This window comes from Lonchura striata, chromosome 4, assembly GCF_050655825.1.
Source record: "Lonchura striata isolate lonStrDom1 chromosome 4, ASM5065582v1, whole genome shotgun sequence".
Lineage (NCBI taxonomy): Eukaryota > Metazoa > Chordata > Aves > Passeriformes > Estrildidae > Lonchura > Lonchura striata.
In genome coordinates, this window is record NC_140706.1 from 26,492,564 (window position 1) to 26,510,422 (window position 17,859).

The following is a 17,859-nucleotide window of genomic DNA, read 5'->3' on the forward strand; positions in this document are numbered from 1 at the left end:
GTTGGCAAGGCAGGGCAGGGCAAGGCAAGGCAAGGCAGGGCAAGGCAAGGCATGGCATCCGCAGGTGGGTGGCAGGAGGTGTGAGGCGGCAGGTGCGACCCAGACTGACACAGGACCGCCTGTGCACAGGCGGGTGGCTGAGCCTTTATGGACACCGCACGCGTTTCGGTCAGCCTGGCGGGATTTTGGGAGCCGACGGCGGAGGTGAGATCTTCAGAAACGCTCGATCCGTCGCCTTTAGGGTGCTGCGGGTGTTTGACTCCCGAAGAGCGGGGAGGTCACACACAGACGCAGACTCCTCACTCCTGACATCCTTCCCCACCCACCCGAGGCGCGGGGTCTGCCGCGCCCCCCGCAGCCGCTCACCGTGCCCGGCATGGGCGGAGCGCGGTTCGGGGCGTGCTTCGGGGCGCGGTTCGGGGCGTGTTGCGGGGAGTGGCGGGGCGGTGTTCGGGCGCTCTGAGTGGCCGCCAGGGGCCGGGGCGGGACGCGGGGGCGAGAAAAGGGCCGGGGGCTGAGCGGCGGCAGCTTGGGCGCGGGTCGCGGCCGGGATGCGCCTGACGCAGAGCATGTGCACCATCGCCGAGTGCGCGCCCGGCGGCGACCCCGCCGCCCGGCCCCGCCTCGTCAAGATCGCGGTGGTGGGGGGCAGCGGCGTGGGCAAGACAGGTGAGGGGCAGCGGCGGGGCGAGGCGGGCGGGGGCCGGCAGCGGCGGAGCGCGGCTAATGGTGCTGTCTGTGCTGCCCGCAGCGCTCGTGGTGCGGTTCCTCACCCGGCGGTTCATCGGTGACTACGAGCGGAACGCAGGTAGGCGGGCGGCGGCGCGGCTGTGTTCCTGCCGGGATGGGGCGGGGGAGCGCGGCCCCGGCTCTTTGCCGCTGGCGGGTCCTCCTGAGGGCGGCTGGTCTGGGGGCGCGGGGTGCAAGCCCTGAGAGGGAGCGTGTGAAGCCCCCCGAGCCGAGGCGCAGGTGCGGAGCGAAGAGCTCGCTGCCCCGGGCTGCGGGCGCTCGGCCGGTGCTGCCGGCGGCCCGAAGCCCCGGGGCTCCGCGGCTGCCGAGAGCCGCTCCCCTCCGCGGTCTACTCGCAGCCCTCGGAAAGGGGCACGTCAGCCACCGCCACATGCGATTCGTGGTCGCAGCAGCTCTAGAGATGGGATGTACTGCAGGTCTCTGGCAGAATTAGCTTTATGTGGTGAAAAGTACCCCTTTTTTAAAAGGAGTTTGTTAGCTAAAACAGGGTAACATTCTATAAACCTACTGTTATATGGTTGTCTGAAAACTGAGTGCCAGCAGTTACATGGGCTAGACAGGGCTAGTTTAAAGGGGAAAATAGAAAGATGATGTTACATACCTTATTCAGTGAGTGCAGTGCTGAGTCTGAACTAGCGCTGGTGTAAAAGAGACAGCCTTCTGTTGAGGAAATTTCTTGAAAGAGCCAAACAAATGAAAAAAAAGCCAACAACCAACCCAGAAAATTTTACAGACCAGCCAACAGGAAGCCAGAAAATGCATCTGTTGTAGCTTAGGGAAAATTTGGAAGAAAACTTTTCAAGGGGAGCTTCACTAAATTGTGGAAATACTAAATGACAAGAAAACTGCTTTTCTATGTAATGAAAGATGGTTATTTTACACTCTTACTTTATCCTTCAAGATAAGACAGTCTTTAACAGTGATTAAGTTCCAAGTTGCCTACCATTTAATTCCCAGCTTCCATACATGTCAATTCATGATGTAATCCTAGGTTTCTAGTCATCTCATTAATATTGTTAACACCCAAAAAGCTTATAACACTGGTTTCTTGCTTCATGAGTGCCGATATGACTTTCCCTACACAACTAATGGGCAGCAGAAGCAACATTTGTCTGTAGAGTGGTGACTGTCCTTGTGAACCTGTTGATGTTCTTGTCAGGTAATCTCTACAGCAGGCACATCCAGGTAGATGGAGAGATGTTGGCTATCCAAGTGCAAGATACTCCAGGAGTTCAGGTGAGCTAGATGCAACCATGCTACAAGAGTAGCTCTAAGTGTTTGTGTGCATTCATCCCTCTGTGCAGCATCTTGTTATGGTCTTTCTCTAAAATATTTTGCTGTGTGTTTCAGAGCTTGGTGTTCTTTGTGGGAGAGGTGGTAACTTGTGTTTTAACCAGTCAAGCCAACTGTGCTGAGAGACTGTTTCAATGAATCATTTGTTCATTGGAGGCCCATTACTTTTGAGTGGCTGAATTACTGAAGTGCTTCAGTCCTGTATATTAGGAACATTAGGCACAAACCCAGAAACAATTAAAACTGGTATATGTGAAATATGGTATATGATAAAATAAATGTCATGACCATTGCCCAACAAGCTTCATAAATGTGTATGACAAAGTGAAGTCTGCTACATTGTGGCTGTGCTCATTAGTGTGTCACAAGTTGAAGTTTTGAATGTATAGACCTGAGTAATGCTGGACTGTTGCCTTTTTGAACTGGGCAACACTCCAGGTCTAAATGCTTCCAGCTCATATCTTTGCTTCCCCAGACTTACTGTCTAGCCAGTTAATTTCCCATTCTGTGGAACTACAAAGTCTTTCTCTGCATGCAGAACTACTCAGGTCAATTTTCCATTTGAGTATAGCAAACTCCAGTGTTAAATTCCAGCTTTTTGCAGCTGAATCAACATCTGCATTTATTCGCTATGCTCAGATTAAGTTCATACTTACCATGTGAAATCCAAATACATGTCTGAAGCTGTAAAATGCCATTTGGCTTTACAGAGTCTTGAAGACAGATTCCTTTAATCTTTTGTGACTTCAGCTATCTGATTTGAGACCATTAATTTTTCAGATCCATGAACACAGTCTGGATTGTAATGACCAGCTGAACAGATGCATTCGCTGGGCAGATGCCCTGGTGATTGTCTTCTCCATCACTGACTATAAGAGCTTTGAACTACTCAGTCACCTTTACCACCATGTTCGACAGCTGCATCCAGGGAACGTGGTCCCTGTCGTCATTGTGGCAAACAAAGCTGATCTCTTGCATATCAAAGAGGTGGAGCCTCAGCAGGGACTTCAGCTGGCCAATATGCTGGGCTGTACTTTCTATGAAGTATCTGTCAGTGAAAACTACAACAACGTCTTCAATGCCTTCCATCTCCTCTGTAAAGAAGTCAATAAACAGCAAATAACCAGCACCCCTGAGAGGAGGAGAACCTCTCTTATTCCACGGCCAAAATCCCCCAACATGCAGGACCTGAAGAGAAGGTTTAAGCAAGCTTTGTCTGCCAAAGTGAGGACTGTCACTTCTGTTTGACAGCACAGCCCTTGGTCTACCCAATGTTTAGCTTGAGATTGAAACCTGGGGTGTTTAACACTGGCACATGTAGAATCCAAGGTATTGTGAAAGGAGGTTTAAAAAAGGAACAGTATCAGATTAGAAAAGGAAAAAAAACCATAAAACCTCCTGAAAAAGTTCTAGTATGCAACTTGTTGAACAAATATTTTCATTTGGAAAGGGAACTTTTCAGTAAATGAAACAATTTGCCTTTTCCCCAGTTGGACAGATTTGGCTTTCATTTGTGCAGAAACAACCTTTTTGCTGTAACTCAACTTGAGCAGGGAAGTACCCTGAACTGCAGGTCCCTGTTCAGAAGTAACCACTTGAGTTTTGTTCTCACATGGATGAAGGACAGCATGATGCAACTGTTTAATTTTATTGCACAGTAGAACTGGGTTGTTTTCTGTGTATTTCAAAACAAATAAGCAAACATCAAATGGTTCTGTAAAAAAAAAAGTGTAAAATAAGTAGGCAGAACTGAGCACCAAGACTGTAAACAATGGTCCTTTATTTTTTACTAGCCATGTTATTGCTGACAACTTGACCTTACTCTTTGTATGCAAAGCTATTGTCCACAGGGTGTAAACATATCTAATTACAAACAACTTTTACTGTCCTAAAAGAGTACTTTCCAGACTAAATTCAACATGGAGCTTCTGAGGAATGTGTGTGGAGTGATAGTCTAATACAAATGCCATTCTAAGACATCCTTCTCTCTCTCCTGTGTGCAGTAAGCACAAAAAGAACAAAAGGTGTGAAGCATGGCTGGCTCCAGGCAATGAAGCTGATGGCTTGTTCTGAGCTGAGCCAGACCCACTTCTTTCTTAAACACATGGCAGAGTATATAAATACTTAATTTTTTTTTAATATTGAGCCAATGGAGTTCAGAGCCTAAGGGCCTTATACATATGCACTTTAAAAAGCCAGTTGTGCTTTTGTTTAAACTATAACTTATTTATTTTGTGTATAGTTACTCCTCTTAGGGAGTGGACTTTTCATTCTTACTGCCTGGTTCAACATTAAATTTTTGAATTGCATGTTTCCTTGTGTGTTCTTTGGGGGTGAGAAATAACGAGTAACAACCAGTGAGCTGTTGAGACAAAGTAATAGCTTTCTTAAGGTAGTTAACATGCTGCAGAAACAGCAAGGTGTCCTTTCCTGCCTATGCTGCTGCTTTATTAGCATAAACCACAGGGGTTTTGCTCTCACAAGTGCTTTACAACTTCCTTTTAAGAAATTCTTGTAGGAGAGGAACTGAATAAGGCAAAGGCTTTTCAAATTAAAATAGGATTCTTTAGTTGTCAAAAATACTTTGGTCTTTAGTGAGAAAGGAATGGTGTGAGGTAGGTCAAAACCTGGAAGTACACAGGTTCTACATGACTGCCACTTAAAAAAAAATTGGTTTTAGCTATATCATCATGAGGAGCTTAATCAAATTTCAAGCCTTCATCTACCTTTTTCATGTTTAAAGTAGCTTTAATAAAAGCCTTTCTGAGGAAGATGCTTGTGCTAATGCTAGGCTGATGGCCATACAGGCTCACTTTCTTAGCACACAGCTGCAATTAATGATGCAGGGAAACTCTGACAGGATCCTGCTGCTGGTATTGTTTTGGACCACGAGTTACTAGTCTAGTGACTTAGGATTGAAGTTGCAAACAAAACTGAGCTTCCCCTTCCACTCAGAGCGTATACCAAATAGTGCTTAGCTTACTAACAGAGAAGTAATTCAATTTCTCAAGAGTAGCTTTACATTTTCTCTTTGCTTTCTGAGTATTGCTAGATGTGGCAGGCAGAGGGCTCGGACACTCTTGCACCTCCTCGTGCAACTTCTGTACTGTTTCTGCTCCCATGGGACTGGCAGGAGACCCCTCATCCCTCAACCTTTTACCCAAGCACAGGGTCCATGTAGCTGCTACAGCTATTTCCTACAAATAAGCTTACTATTGCACTAGGGCCACTAGAAAGACTCCACTGTACTTTTGGTCTATAAGTACTTAAGTATGAGATGGTGGCTGAGTTCCAGTATCAATTACCACAGCTGTGGCCCCACAGGCTGAGAAGATTCCTCCAAAGCGTGTGTGGGCCTGGAAAACTAGTGTCTATCTCAGTCAAAGGAGCTACCTGACCCAGAGGAAATGCAAGATCACCTATGTCTGCTTAGACTCACTCCTTGCCTTCTCAATACAGCAGGTCTTTAGATGGCCAAGTTAGAGACCTGAAGGCATTTGATGAAAAAGAGGTCAGGGAGTGCAGACCACAACCAGCAGCCTCCATCAGCTCAGGAAAACAGCAGCATCTCAGAGGTGTGAGTACCTGAGCTCAGCAATGGCCACTAAACATAGGTAAGCCTTTCTGCTATGGGCAGAGTTTAAGAAATATTCTAGGACCAAGACAGATGGTCTAGATTCCTAGGGGCAATCAAATAATGCAAAAGTAAAAGAGATTGCAGGAATATGAGGTTCTGGCATGTGTAGCTCTGCATACTATGAAAAAAAGGAGAAGACAGATCAGGTTTGGTATTGTGAGAGCATTGCTTTATTGATTACAGAATTTATGAAAAAACCATATTCTAACATTGAACAGTACAGAATGACAGAAAAATTGAGACCAGCTACTTGCTTTCCAGTTGCTCTATTCAAACTATTCCTTGAGCTTTTCATATTGCAATCTCATAGCATTTCTCATTTTTATAGCACAAAGTTCCATTCTATAGTCATTCCTATAAATTTCTTTTTCATAGAGGTGACATTGTCCATGCTTTATAATCAGTCCATTGTTTCCTTCTAGCCACTTGAAATTGAACTTAAACCAAAATGCACCCTTTTCTGAAGACCATTATAAACATTTAGAACTAATGCTAGCTAGTGAACAAAATTTAAAAAACAACTTCCCATTTAATCTACTCCCTTGGCATAATAAAGAATGCCATGATAGAGTGAATGTCACCTAATTTCACATACTCAGTGTAAGCTGTAGTTGTGGCATTACTTGGATGAAGTAAGAGGATGCAGGTTTAGAGTGCCACCATTTTATGTTATAATTTGGAAATCTTGGTGCTATATGTAATTAAAATCTCTACTGGCTGCTGCTCTTTCTTCACACATTGTAGCGAAGTTTAATAAAGAAAAATTACATAACTGAATTTGATTGAAGCTATTTCATGAGCATAAATTAAAAATAAAAGCTGTTTTCTGACCATGCTGTTCAGAAATCTAGCTCAAGAAAGAATCTGTGCTGTGGCCTCTTGAAAATGGGATCATACCCTTTTTATTTTTTTGTTATTTCTTTTTTAAATGCATATGAGGGGAGGATTCTTTTGGAGTTATCATCAAACCATCACAGCCCATATGGCCTCCTGCATAAATCTACAGAGATGTGTGCCATCAGAAACTGTCTTTTCTTCTGGGACTGTGGGTGGAGAAACTAGAGCAGGAAATGGAAAGCTGAGAGAGAAGTAGCCATGTAACCCAGCCTTTGAGTCTGGCTCTGCTTCCCTGCCTCTAACGGTCCTGCTGAAAGAGCATCACCAGGCTGCGAGCTGCTGTGCCAGCTAAATCAGGGCTGTGTTCCATGATCTCTCTGGAGTGAGGGACAAAGTCAGAGTAGAGGCTGTTAACATTGTATAAGGCACACATTTTGCAAGGTAGCATGACAGAGGGTGGATTTTGCTAGCCTCTCACTCCTTCATCAGCATTTCCCACCAGCAAACCCAGCAAAACCATCAAGAAAAATGGTACTGCTTGGGAAGTGCAAATTGTGCATCACCTGGCTCTCAGCTGCTCCTTTGCTAGGGAATTATTACAGTCACCCTCACCATGCTGAGCGAGGCCGGGAGTGATTCAGCACTGCACAGTGCTATCGACAAGGAGGAGAGGTTTGCTGTCAGACAACTGGACCATTTTGAAGAGCTGCCCATGAGCTGCTGCAGGTGTTCCCTTGCAGCCAGACACCCAGCTGTTTCACCTGGAGCTGTAAGTGCAGCAGTTGACACATCAGTTTTTGAGGGCTATTGAGAAGAGTGACAGAGCAGAGATTTGATGTTTCCAGGCAAGGCACTCATCTTTTCCACAGCCTCCCCCATCAGATACGAGCGTCAGGCTGGAGACGGTCTGAGGCAAACAACAACTCAACAGTACTGTGTGGTGTCAGGAGTACAGAGGAGAGCACAATTACCTGAAAGAAGGGGAACAAGAAGCAACAAGTCAAACTGAAAGGGATTGAGACAGTACTAATGAGCCATAGATAGTAACTGTTTGCTTTACCCAGCTCTAGTCAGGCTGTCTGCTTCTGGTGTTTACTGATAGAGCAATACAACTTGTCCAGCAAAACTGTCTGCTTGCTAATAACTGTAGTAAAATCGCTTTAAGGAGCACAATGACTACTAGCATTGTATGCTTAATGAATGTGTGCTTTGACACATTTCTACCCACATTTTACCTGGTGATTTATTGTGACTGCCAGTGCATTTACTGTGAGGCACCAGCCTATGAAGCCGTGGTTTCCTCTCGATTTGGGTCACAACTTTTTCCTCTCAGTTGAAGGTAAGGTGAGCACCACAGAAGTGCCTGCTGCATGAAGCCAGACTGCTGGTTCCAAACCACCTTTTCAGACCAGGCACAGCCTGTTCTGCACATCAGGCTCAAGCCTGAGCACTGTCAGATGTTATCACTTTAGTTTCTTCCCGTTTTTAATCCTAGATGGGTCTGATGAATGAAACCATTGCTCACTACAACCATGATACACATCCTGCTAGGTGCAGGTATCTGTTTTCCCTAAGTGAAAACCAGTATATAATTATGTGGTGTGAAGACTTCTCTGCAGAGCAAAGCTATCATCCAGGAGTGAGTGTGTACACTCTTTCCGTGAGGAGCTAACCCAGGGTCGAAATCATAGGACACTGCTCTTACCAAGCCCCAAGTTTAGCAGTGTCCGTAGGGTCAGGATTGCAGGTAGGGATCTGGGGGCAGATTTAATCACACTAGCTCACTTGAAAATGAATTTGCTTCTTCAGCGCAAAACCAAGGAGAGGAAGCACAAACATCAACAACAGAGAATGTGTGTCCATCTACTGCAGCAGCTATCAAATGCTTTGTGCTGACCATCATGTGGCTTAAGTATGTGGTAATGCTGCATTTCAACTTTTTTTGTTGTTCTTTCTTTCATCTTTTCACTTCAGATACTGAAAAGATCCCTTCTGTATTGGTGATAGCCTCCCCCTCACTTCTCCTCTTCCCTTGTCCTCCCACACAATCTGCAGCAAACTGACACTGATTACCTCTTCCTTCATAAGCCTGAAACAGTCTCAGTAACTTGCAGATGCCAAAGTTGACACTGTCTTACTTAAGTTACATGAGAATCAGACTATAGTACAGAATGTGCTCATCTTATTATCATGCAGCTTAACTCTGAAAAACACGAAGGGACACGTTACTAAAGTTTTTTTAATGTACAAGCCAAACAACAATAGCCACTGACAGATAAAAGCAATTTCTTCTTGGAGTCCTACCACTCAATCCTCAGGGGATTTGTGCAACAAATAGCAAGCCCAGAGAGAAAAATGAGATCTGCAACTTTAATGTCTCGGAAAAGATGCTTGAATACAGCAGGGACTTCTTTCCCTCCAGTATCTGGAAAGGCTTGTTGAGGGGGATAAATGTGAATGTTTTTTCTTTCATTTTTACAGAAAAGAGGAGAATTGCCCAGGTAAGTAATGTCCATCTCTTCTTCAGGCAGCTCTCTTCAGGACAGTCCTTTGCAGACCTTTTCCTTGTTCCATACTCCATGCCTGTCTTTCATGCTTCACCTGAAGGGTTATCCCCTCCTAGTGGCAGCCAAGGTGGAAGAGCCAGGAGCTCCCATCCTGACCCACTGAACTCCAATGGGAAGTTCCCCCACAGCACAGCAGGGAAGGCAGGGAAGGATGCCGCTAACATCTAAAGGTGCATCTGAAAGTTTATCAGTCTGCCGTCTTCACCCATGACCACATGGATGGTTGTGCATGTTGGAGAAGGGAGGGAGAAACATTCTCTTATGCTCTTTCTACTTTATTACTCTCCTGATTAAAGCAGTAAAACAGAAGTAATTTCTTCCTTCAAAAATAGGATACTTCTCACTAGTTATGGGGAGCTATTTAACACCATCCAAAACCAAATGATGCATAGGAAACACTGTATTTCTTTGTGCTTCTCCATGAGAAATAAAATTGTCATTCAGATTCAGATGCAGAGCAGTTCTGTGGATGGAAACATGTGTCTCTTATTCCACATTTAAATGTCATTTGCTTCAATTCCAAACAGTTGCTGAAGTAATCAGTGCACCCCGTCAGTTTTTCTTCAATTACTTTACTAAATTTTTGTACTTACACATTTCTCCATTTTTCCAAGAGCCAGTAATTAGTATAAATGTTAGTGCTTTGTTTGACTGGAATGGACTTGGAAGGCCAGTATTTCCCTGAAGCCTGAACAGCACAAAAAGGCTCTGTTAAACCCTGGCTTGAGTTAGATAAATGCCTAGCTTTTTCAAAAGAAAATAATCCTAAACAGGTGCTGCACATTCAGCTATAGTGCAGAAACCCAGGTAAAGCCAACAAACTTACAAACTTTTTTTTTGTGAGAGATTTGCACAACTGCTTAGTTTCTTCTTTCTCTTCCTCCTCCTGCCTCTTCCCCAAAGTTCTTTCACCTCTAACACAGCGCATTTGGATAAAGGGCAAGATGCAGTAAAAGCTTAAAATGCTTTAGGAATCTGCCTCAGCGGGTGACCTGCTGCCAGGGTTAAGCCAAAGCAAAGCAACACCAGATCCCATGTCACCACTGTCAAGCCTTAAGTCCCTCTAGAAAGCTAGTTGAAAATCTCCCTGCATAGTTTTCAACCAACTCAGATGTTAACCCTCTGTTTATCTTTCAGGGTGTCTTAATACATTTTGTGTGTGGATTAACTTGTCCATCAGTGTGTCACAACTCAGTTCCCCTCCAAGAAGGAAAATATAATTTGCTATTTTGAGGAGATTAGCAGCAGACTAATGGGGAAGAAACATGGTATCAGATTAAAAAAAAAAAACCTTGCTAAAACAGTACTCCATCTTACAAAATACTGCTTGAGAATGCCTTGCAAAGACAACTGAACATGGAAACACATGTCAAACTGAGGGGCTGCTTTGCCTTTGGTTGGCTTCATTGTGCTAATGATTTCTCACTAATCAAAACCACCTTCCATAGGAATTGAAGACAAGATGCTTACAAGCCACCCTGGAAAACAGAATTATGTTTATGATGCCGCTGGTTACACAGCACTTTAGAGTTTTTGTATTATCTTACGTATCTGCAGTACTCAACAGACACCTGATTGGTCCTCCACAATGAATGATGATTTTTAAAATCTCAGGTACCACCAGAGCTCACTCCTCCTCTCCTTCCTCCATTCAGATGACAGTTACTGTAGTCAAGTTCTGCTGCCAGAGATGTGGCAAAGATCAGACACATGAATATTACCGAAGCTTCACTGTGGGAACCATCCTCTTCCAGGAGTCCAACAGCACATTTAAGGGATGCAGAGATTTGGGGCTTTCTCTACATAACCTGCTTCAGGCTACTTAAGGTCTAGTGGTCAGCTATCTATCAGAGACACCTGGCCAGACACAGGAACAGTACAGCTGTATCTAGGTTAATTTATTTTGCTCCTCACCATTGCTACATGGCTTGCCTGTAGGATTACCACTGGTAAATCACTAGGTGGTACCCAGGCTCCTGAGAATCCTTGCACTATGTCCCGTAGATGGACAGCCAGGGGCCCTGTAGCTTTTTGGACAGCAAATGTTTCTGTTTATAAAGAATAGAAAGAAACTAATCTCTTGAGACACTATGGAAGCTCCTTCAAATTAATGCCAGTCTGTTCTGAACTCTCCAACCTGAGTTTGAACTTTTGTTGCTGACTATAATGTGAAAAAACAGACCCCTGGTGCCTGAATACTTGTTGCCTATGGATATTTCACAGCAAAATCCTATCATCATTCCAGCCCATATGGCTGTGGCTTTCTGTAGGTTTGGTACCAGCACTATAGGGAACACTATTTGATGAATTTTCTTAGGGTTTTTTTTGATAGGAACTTATGCTTAGAGCTGTTTGTACCTGGGTACCAGGTTTACGTGTTGCTACCAAATCCTTCACCATTTTGACCTCGGAAATGGACACTCCTCCAACCATAAAGATGATCAGAAGGGGATGATCACCAGGGTGAGGGCGATTCACCTGTAAAATGAAGAAAAGCATTATTTCTACTCATTTCATCCAGGTCCATCCAGGGAATGATCAGCTCCCTAAGTGGCTAGAGGAAGATCCAAGAGGAAGCTCAGAAAGAAATATTAATGGAATGATGTAGCAGCTGAGAGGGAAATCAATGAGGATAAAGCCCAACTAGAGCTAATTAACTGTCTCCAGGGAAATAAAATCTCCATGGATTCCCCTGAAACCTGTGGGAGTTTCTCCTGAAGTTTTGGAGTTTCTCCCTCCATTCCTTCTTCATTACTTCCCTCCCTTTCCCAGAGAGGGAGGAGAGAACTTGGGTGGATGTTTACTTTGGATACACATACACAGGAGACTTCAGGGAATGAGGGGTAGATTACTACCCAGCAGAAGCAAGGAGTCCAGCCTAAACATGCTAGAATCCTGCCTGAGGTCAACATGGAAAAGAATTTTATGCAATGTGTTTTCACCGGTGCAGTGAATAATCTTTTACAATTCATCCAATAAAAATAAATAGGATCCATTATAGTATAAAATCAGTTTACAGCTTGTTTCAATTCAGAGTTTTCAATGCTTCTATGACTACCTTGTAACTAATATAGAGAACCTTTAGCTCCAAGAAAATACTTGTCTCATTTTTCCTCAGTTATCTTTAAAATGGCAAAAATAGCCCACTTTAGTTAAGACCTCATAATTAATTTTAAATGTGAAGGTGATGCTTTAATTAATTTTAAATGTGTATTTTAATTCTAAATTTGAAGGTGACGCTTTACATCAGTTTCCTCTTAGCCACTTCTAGAAGCTTGGTAACTTTGCTGTTTCCTAGCAAACTGTTTCCTTCTTGAGAAAACACACTATCCTGACACTACCTTGATCCAGTCTTTGGGAGGGATGTCAACAGATCCCATGCAATTGCTCTGTCACATCACCTTGTAATATGAAACACTCCAAAGGTTCAGTTCTGAAAAGTGACAAAATAGTTTTATTCCTTTTTAGAGCATAGGCTTTTAACAGCATTCACTCGACTGAATGAAATTGGTGTCAAGCCATGATCGGGCAGAGCTGGGTTTCTTTGCTTTCCTCACCACAGCAGCTTGCTTTGATCCTTGTGGCTCCAGATCCTGAGGGTACAGCTCTTCTTCTTTTCCTTATTGTGGCTTTCCTATATTTAGTCTTTTGGCAATTTTTCATACTGCAGGTCTGTCAGGCTTTCTGCCTGGTAACCTTCAGCAAGGGCTCTTCTTTTTGAAGCCAGCACAGGGACATGCCATGTTCTCTCTCCAGGCTAGCTGGCTTTGATTACATGGGGATGGTTCCCTGTTAAATGCTGCTCCCTAGACAAGGAGCTCTTGAATTCCTAAGCATTTGAATCTAGTACAAAAGCCTTTGACAGATGTATTAGTGAGCTGAGTATTTGCATACTGGGTATTATTCTCTTACTCCCTGACTTTGTTGATAGCATATATACTACAATTCCACGGCACTGGAACAGGCTTGCCAGGAAAGTGGTCACAACACCATGCCTGCCTGGATAATAATACCCTTGGGCACATAGTGTGATACTTGGGAATGGTGCAGCACAGGGCCAGGAGCTGGACTCGATAATCCTTGTGGGTTCCTTCCAACTCAGAATATTCTGTGATTCTGGGATTCTATGATTGCTAAAATCTTTCCTAGCAAAAACAAACTCATAATAAACATGCATGCAGAACATGGGGCACACTGAAAGGAGACCCAGTATAAGAATTGGAAAACATGAGCTTTCAGGGAAATGCTAAAGAGAAAATGTCTTGACAAATCATTTCCTTCAGTCAAAATAAACCTAGATCCAAACACATGGTGCCTATATAAAACTTACTATTTTTCAGAAGACGAAAGTTCAAACCACAAATTCCAGAAACGCATATTGAAAATACTATTAGGCATGCAAACTCTAAATTAAATTAAAACAGAAATGAAAAGGGTCTTGGAATCTGTAATTTTGTTATGCTATGTGTAATTGTTTTGAAGGAGGACAGTACTTCGGGTACAAAATATTTGGCTGTGTTGAGAATGCAAGTTTCTGCCAATTTTTTTTTTTCTTGTTTGATAATACAACCACCCAAGACTCTCTCTTTTGAAGGAACTGGCTGCATGTAGCTAAACAGAACTCATTCCAGCGATAGAGAAGAAGAACTGAAATGGATTGCAACAAAAGCAATGTGCATCTTCTGGGATCCTTCTACAGTTTGGTTGATTTGGGACATTTCCACTGCCTGTGAATTTACTGTGAAATCTGAATTTTGCCAAAACCCCTGAGTTAAAGTCATTTTCAATTCAAAATGCCATACATTAAAATAAAATACAGAGAGCTGTCTCAGGCAATTAAAAAGATTAACCAAAAACCCCTCAAAACCATTATGTTGACATGAAAGAGCCCAAAGGAAGGGGGATGGTGCCCTGAGCCAGCAGAGTGTCCCAGCAGGACACCAGGGCTTCTCCCCAGCTCTGAGCTCACTATACAGGGTATGCTCAGGATGCTGGTGGTCAGAGGGCTGTTCGCTGGTGCACGTGTCTGTGTGGAGGAGAGAGAGGAGGAGGAGGTGTCAAAACAGGGTAGCAGTGGTCAATAGAACTCTGAAGCAGGGTCAATAAAACTTTGAAACAGGAAGGCATTAGAGGACAGGTTTTTTCTCATGGCTGTCAGCTCACAAAACACAGGTTCTTTCTGAGGAAAGTAAGCAAAAACAATTGTTACTGTTCTGTAACTCACCCAACAAAAACAGCAGCATTGATGATTCTGGTATTTGTGACCAACCAGAAACCAATTAATTTAGCTCAATAACTGGAAAAAGGAAAACACGTAAATCACCAGAAACTAGGCTGCTGTGTGTCAATGATAGCAAGCTTGGATGATCATAAAACACGACATCTAGAGCAGTAGTCAAAACAGGAGTCCTTGAAACAGGGGTTTTCCCTTCACCATCCCTTAGCTTCAAAACAAACCTATCTGCCAGACAAACACCTTCTTGATGAGAGGTATCTTTAAATGTCTGTCCTGAACTAACACACCTGAGGCAATCACCAAAGTATTTTTATGTGAGTTGGCATCTATATTCAGGCAATGAGAAAGAAACAAAAATAAGGAAGCTCACAAAATAATTACTGTGCTGATGGTGTGATTGCGTCAGAAATACAGGCTGGTCAGACCATCTTTCATGCAACAATCGAGCACATGCCAGCAAGCCAGGCTACAAACTAAGGGAGCAAGCATGGACACATATTTGTCAAGTATATGATGATGCCTATGAAATGTTCACCCAACACAAAGTTCACTTTCTCATATTTTAAATATTCCTTATAGTAGGATATTTGTCTTATCAGGAAAGATGCACTTGCAGGCATATATTGCCATAACTACTTACACCTCTGTCTCTTTCACACACACACACACACACACCCCTTCTAAAAGGACAGATTATTCTTCAAACTAGTTAAAGGTGTCAATGTCTCCATCTAACCATTTAGGCCTTCTGAAGTCCTTATATTCTTCTTTTTTTCCTTTTTAAGAATAACCTATATTTGAGCTTAAAAATTCTGCAATAAACAAATACAATGAATTCTATAGAACTGGGAAAATTACTCGTAAATTAAACCAATATTTAAAAAAATTACTTGAGTGTAATAGTCTGATTACTTTGTTTGATAGTGGAATGTGGTTTTAACTCTACTATTTTTGGAATGTTGGCATAAATTTTTCAATTCTGACACACGAATGGAGTTATATTGGTTCACTTTTTCTCTATGTAACCTCTGTTGTTTTAAGTCTTTATCATTAGCTTTGAAGAGCTGAGAATTTCAATTTAGGAGCCTAACTGAATGTATTTTGGAAATCCATTTCAACTGTGGAAACAGATTCCTGAAAACAAGCACTGGATTTTAGGCTTACTTGATTATGTACTCAATACTAGCTTTTTTTGAAATAACAGAAAAATAACTTTGTTATTCTGATATTGGGTTCTGGAATAGTACCAACAAAACAGTCAAAACTATTTTTGTCACCTGACTTTAAATGCAGGCGTAGCAGGAATTTTCACACAGGAGGAAAAAAAAATTCTTTTCTATTATCATAGAATCACAGCATCAAATTGGAAGGAGTCTGTAGCTGATCTAGTTCACCTCCCTGCCCAGAGAAGGATCAACTTCAAAATTATATCGGGTTGTTCAGGGCTTTATTTTGCCAACGTTTGAATATCTCACAGAGGGAGAATTCTCTGGACTTAATCACTCCTCCTGTCAGAATTTTTTTCCTTTATTCAACTGGAATTTCCCTTGCTGCAACTTGCATCCACTGCTTCACAGTTTGATGATATCTCTTCCATGTGGAGGGGTGGTGGTGGTAAAACTGGAGGAAAAACACTGGGCACAGTACTGAAATGTACTGTACTCATAACCATAGTATTGATGTGGTTTAATGTGAGTTTAGGGTTGTTTTCAATGGAGAATTCAGGATATGCAGTAAAACAGGGGTGAATGTACAACATGCTGGCTACTCCACACTTCAACTCTGTAAATATTCAGTGGACAATTAGCATGGGCTAATTTGCAAGGCAGAGTAAATTCTTGTAGAATGACTGTCTTAAAACATGCTAAGAGGATCCTCAAAGAAATTCCTAACTTATAGGCTTCCTTCCTTCCCCTATGGTACAAGTTGAACCGTATCGAATTATAGAAAAGGTATTGAATATGGAGCTCCTCCTTCATCCCCTGTGAGACCAGATTGCTCATACTCATTTCTCTCCTATCTCAAGGCTGCTGAGTGTCCTTAAAGTCCTTTGATGCAGTGCCATGTGGAATGTCTTTTGGAATGTCAGGTAGGTTATAGGAACTGGCACTCACTTATCAATTTGTTTGTTGGGTGTCTCTGAAGAGCTATAAAAGCTATGTGAGTTAGGACTTCCCTTTAGCAAAACTACATTGCCTCTTCCCATATATGTCATACTTATTTTGGTGTCTACCATGACCCTTATGTATATGTTCAGTCTGCTCCATTCCTCTTGTTTTGTTCAGCAGGTGCTCCCTGTCTGCACTGTACCTGCAGTGTGATGCCTCAAGCTATTCCCAAGCCCCATTCAAGAATTTAACTCTCCTAACTTCCCCTTAAGTTTTGCTGAACAGTATAATAAAATCAGCTACTGCTGCATGATGCTCTGACCTCAGGAAAATCTTACAGATGATCTTGGGAAGGCTAGTTTACCTTCATGAACATGCTGAATCCAGTTTTAAGGAGATCAGTGAGGCCTGATGAAATATGCTCAATATCAACAGGATCAGGCCGATCAGGATTACAGACCTCTTCCACTACCTGCTTCAGCAGAGGTTTGTAAGAAGCCTGCACAAAGAGAAAAATTAATTGTGAGTAAACCTGTTTAGATGCAGTGCAACCATGATTTTAAATATTTTATTCCTATTAAAGGTTACAGAAATAATTATCCCAGAAATGAAAGCAATCAGAGATGTTGTGACCTGGACTGCAGATGGTGTCCACCAGCACAACATCAGACTGAAAAGACTGGAAGAGAGCCACAGCCACACATTTACTGCCTCATGTGTATTATATCAGTAAAGAGAGACAAGGCAGAAATGGAGGACTCTTACTTTCTCTGGAATATTTTTGGAGATAATACAGAAATGGATAACCATACAGATGAGACACTGTTGCCCATTGTGCACCCAGATCTGATTCTCTTTATAATGATTTTACAAACACCTAAAGAGGGATTTTTTTTTTTTAAATTAACCATTCCTGTCTTATTCCATATGTCATGTCCCCACTGTAGTCTGGATTCCAGCAGGGAGGGGAAGAGGCAAACCTTCCTGTTTGTCCCTCATGGGAGAGCAGAGCTAAGAGAGTCCCTGTTAGTCCTTTAGCTTCTATGGCCATGGCACTCCACATAATACTTCCACCTATGGAAGACTTTTGTAAAACAGGCCAAACAACCCCACCATTACCATGAATGTCAGAGCTTCAGAGAAATTTGGGTCTAGAAGTGGAAAATGTAACGGTACAAATGGTCAATATGCTGGAAGGTTTACTCCCAAAAGATCAACCTTGTATTCTCTTCAGGATCCAAAAACCCTGTCTGAAAATGAAGCAGCCTAATAATCTCCGCATTCCAATACTAAGGTTTAAACCACTCTGGCATGCTGAAAAAATTTTGAAGATAAAACTTTTAGGAACCAGTGGAAAGATCTTTAGTGAAAATTCAAGCTTACTTGGTTTACAGATGGACCTTTGTTTTACTGCTTTTAACCATGCCCAAA

General features: G+C 42.8%; 2 protein-coding genes across 5 annotated transcripts in view; one reads left to right on the plus strand and one right to left on the minus strand.

Annotated features, from left to right (window-relative positions):
* The first annotated feature begins 526 nt into the window (after positions 1-526).
* Positions 527-4,352, plus strand: RASL11B (RAS like family 11 member B). Its single transcript, XM_021528895.4, has 4 exons — positions 527-669; positions 752-808; positions 1,910-1,986; positions 2,824-4,352. Exons 1-4 carry the CDS (start codon positions 552-554, stop codon positions 3,289-3,291), a joined length of 720 nt encoding a protein of 239 aa, XP_021384570.1. The 5' UTR covers positions 527-551; the 3' UTR covers positions 3,292-4,352.
* Positions 4,353-5,827: 1,475 nt separating this feature from the next.
* The window catches only part of SCFD2 (sec1 family domain containing 2), a 188,979-nt gene continuing 176,947 nt past the window's right edge, over positions 5,828-17,859 (minus strand). For 2 of the 4 annotated variants that reach the window (XM_021555815.3, XM_085578607.1), the window contains exons 7-9: positions 16,793-16,927; positions 11,443-11,562; positions 5,828-7,488 (exon numbers count right to left, since the gene is read on the minus strand). In XM_021555815.3, coding sequence (XP_021411490.3) covers positions 7,396-7,488; positions 11,443-11,562; positions 16,793-16,927 — 348 coding nt within the window. In that variant the 3' untranslated portion in view covers positions 5,828-7,395. The remainder of the gene's footprint in view (positions 7,489-11,442; positions 11,563-16,792; positions 16,928-17,859) is intronic. The other 2 variants (XM_085578609.1, XM_085578608.1) reach the window with 1 other exon arrangement.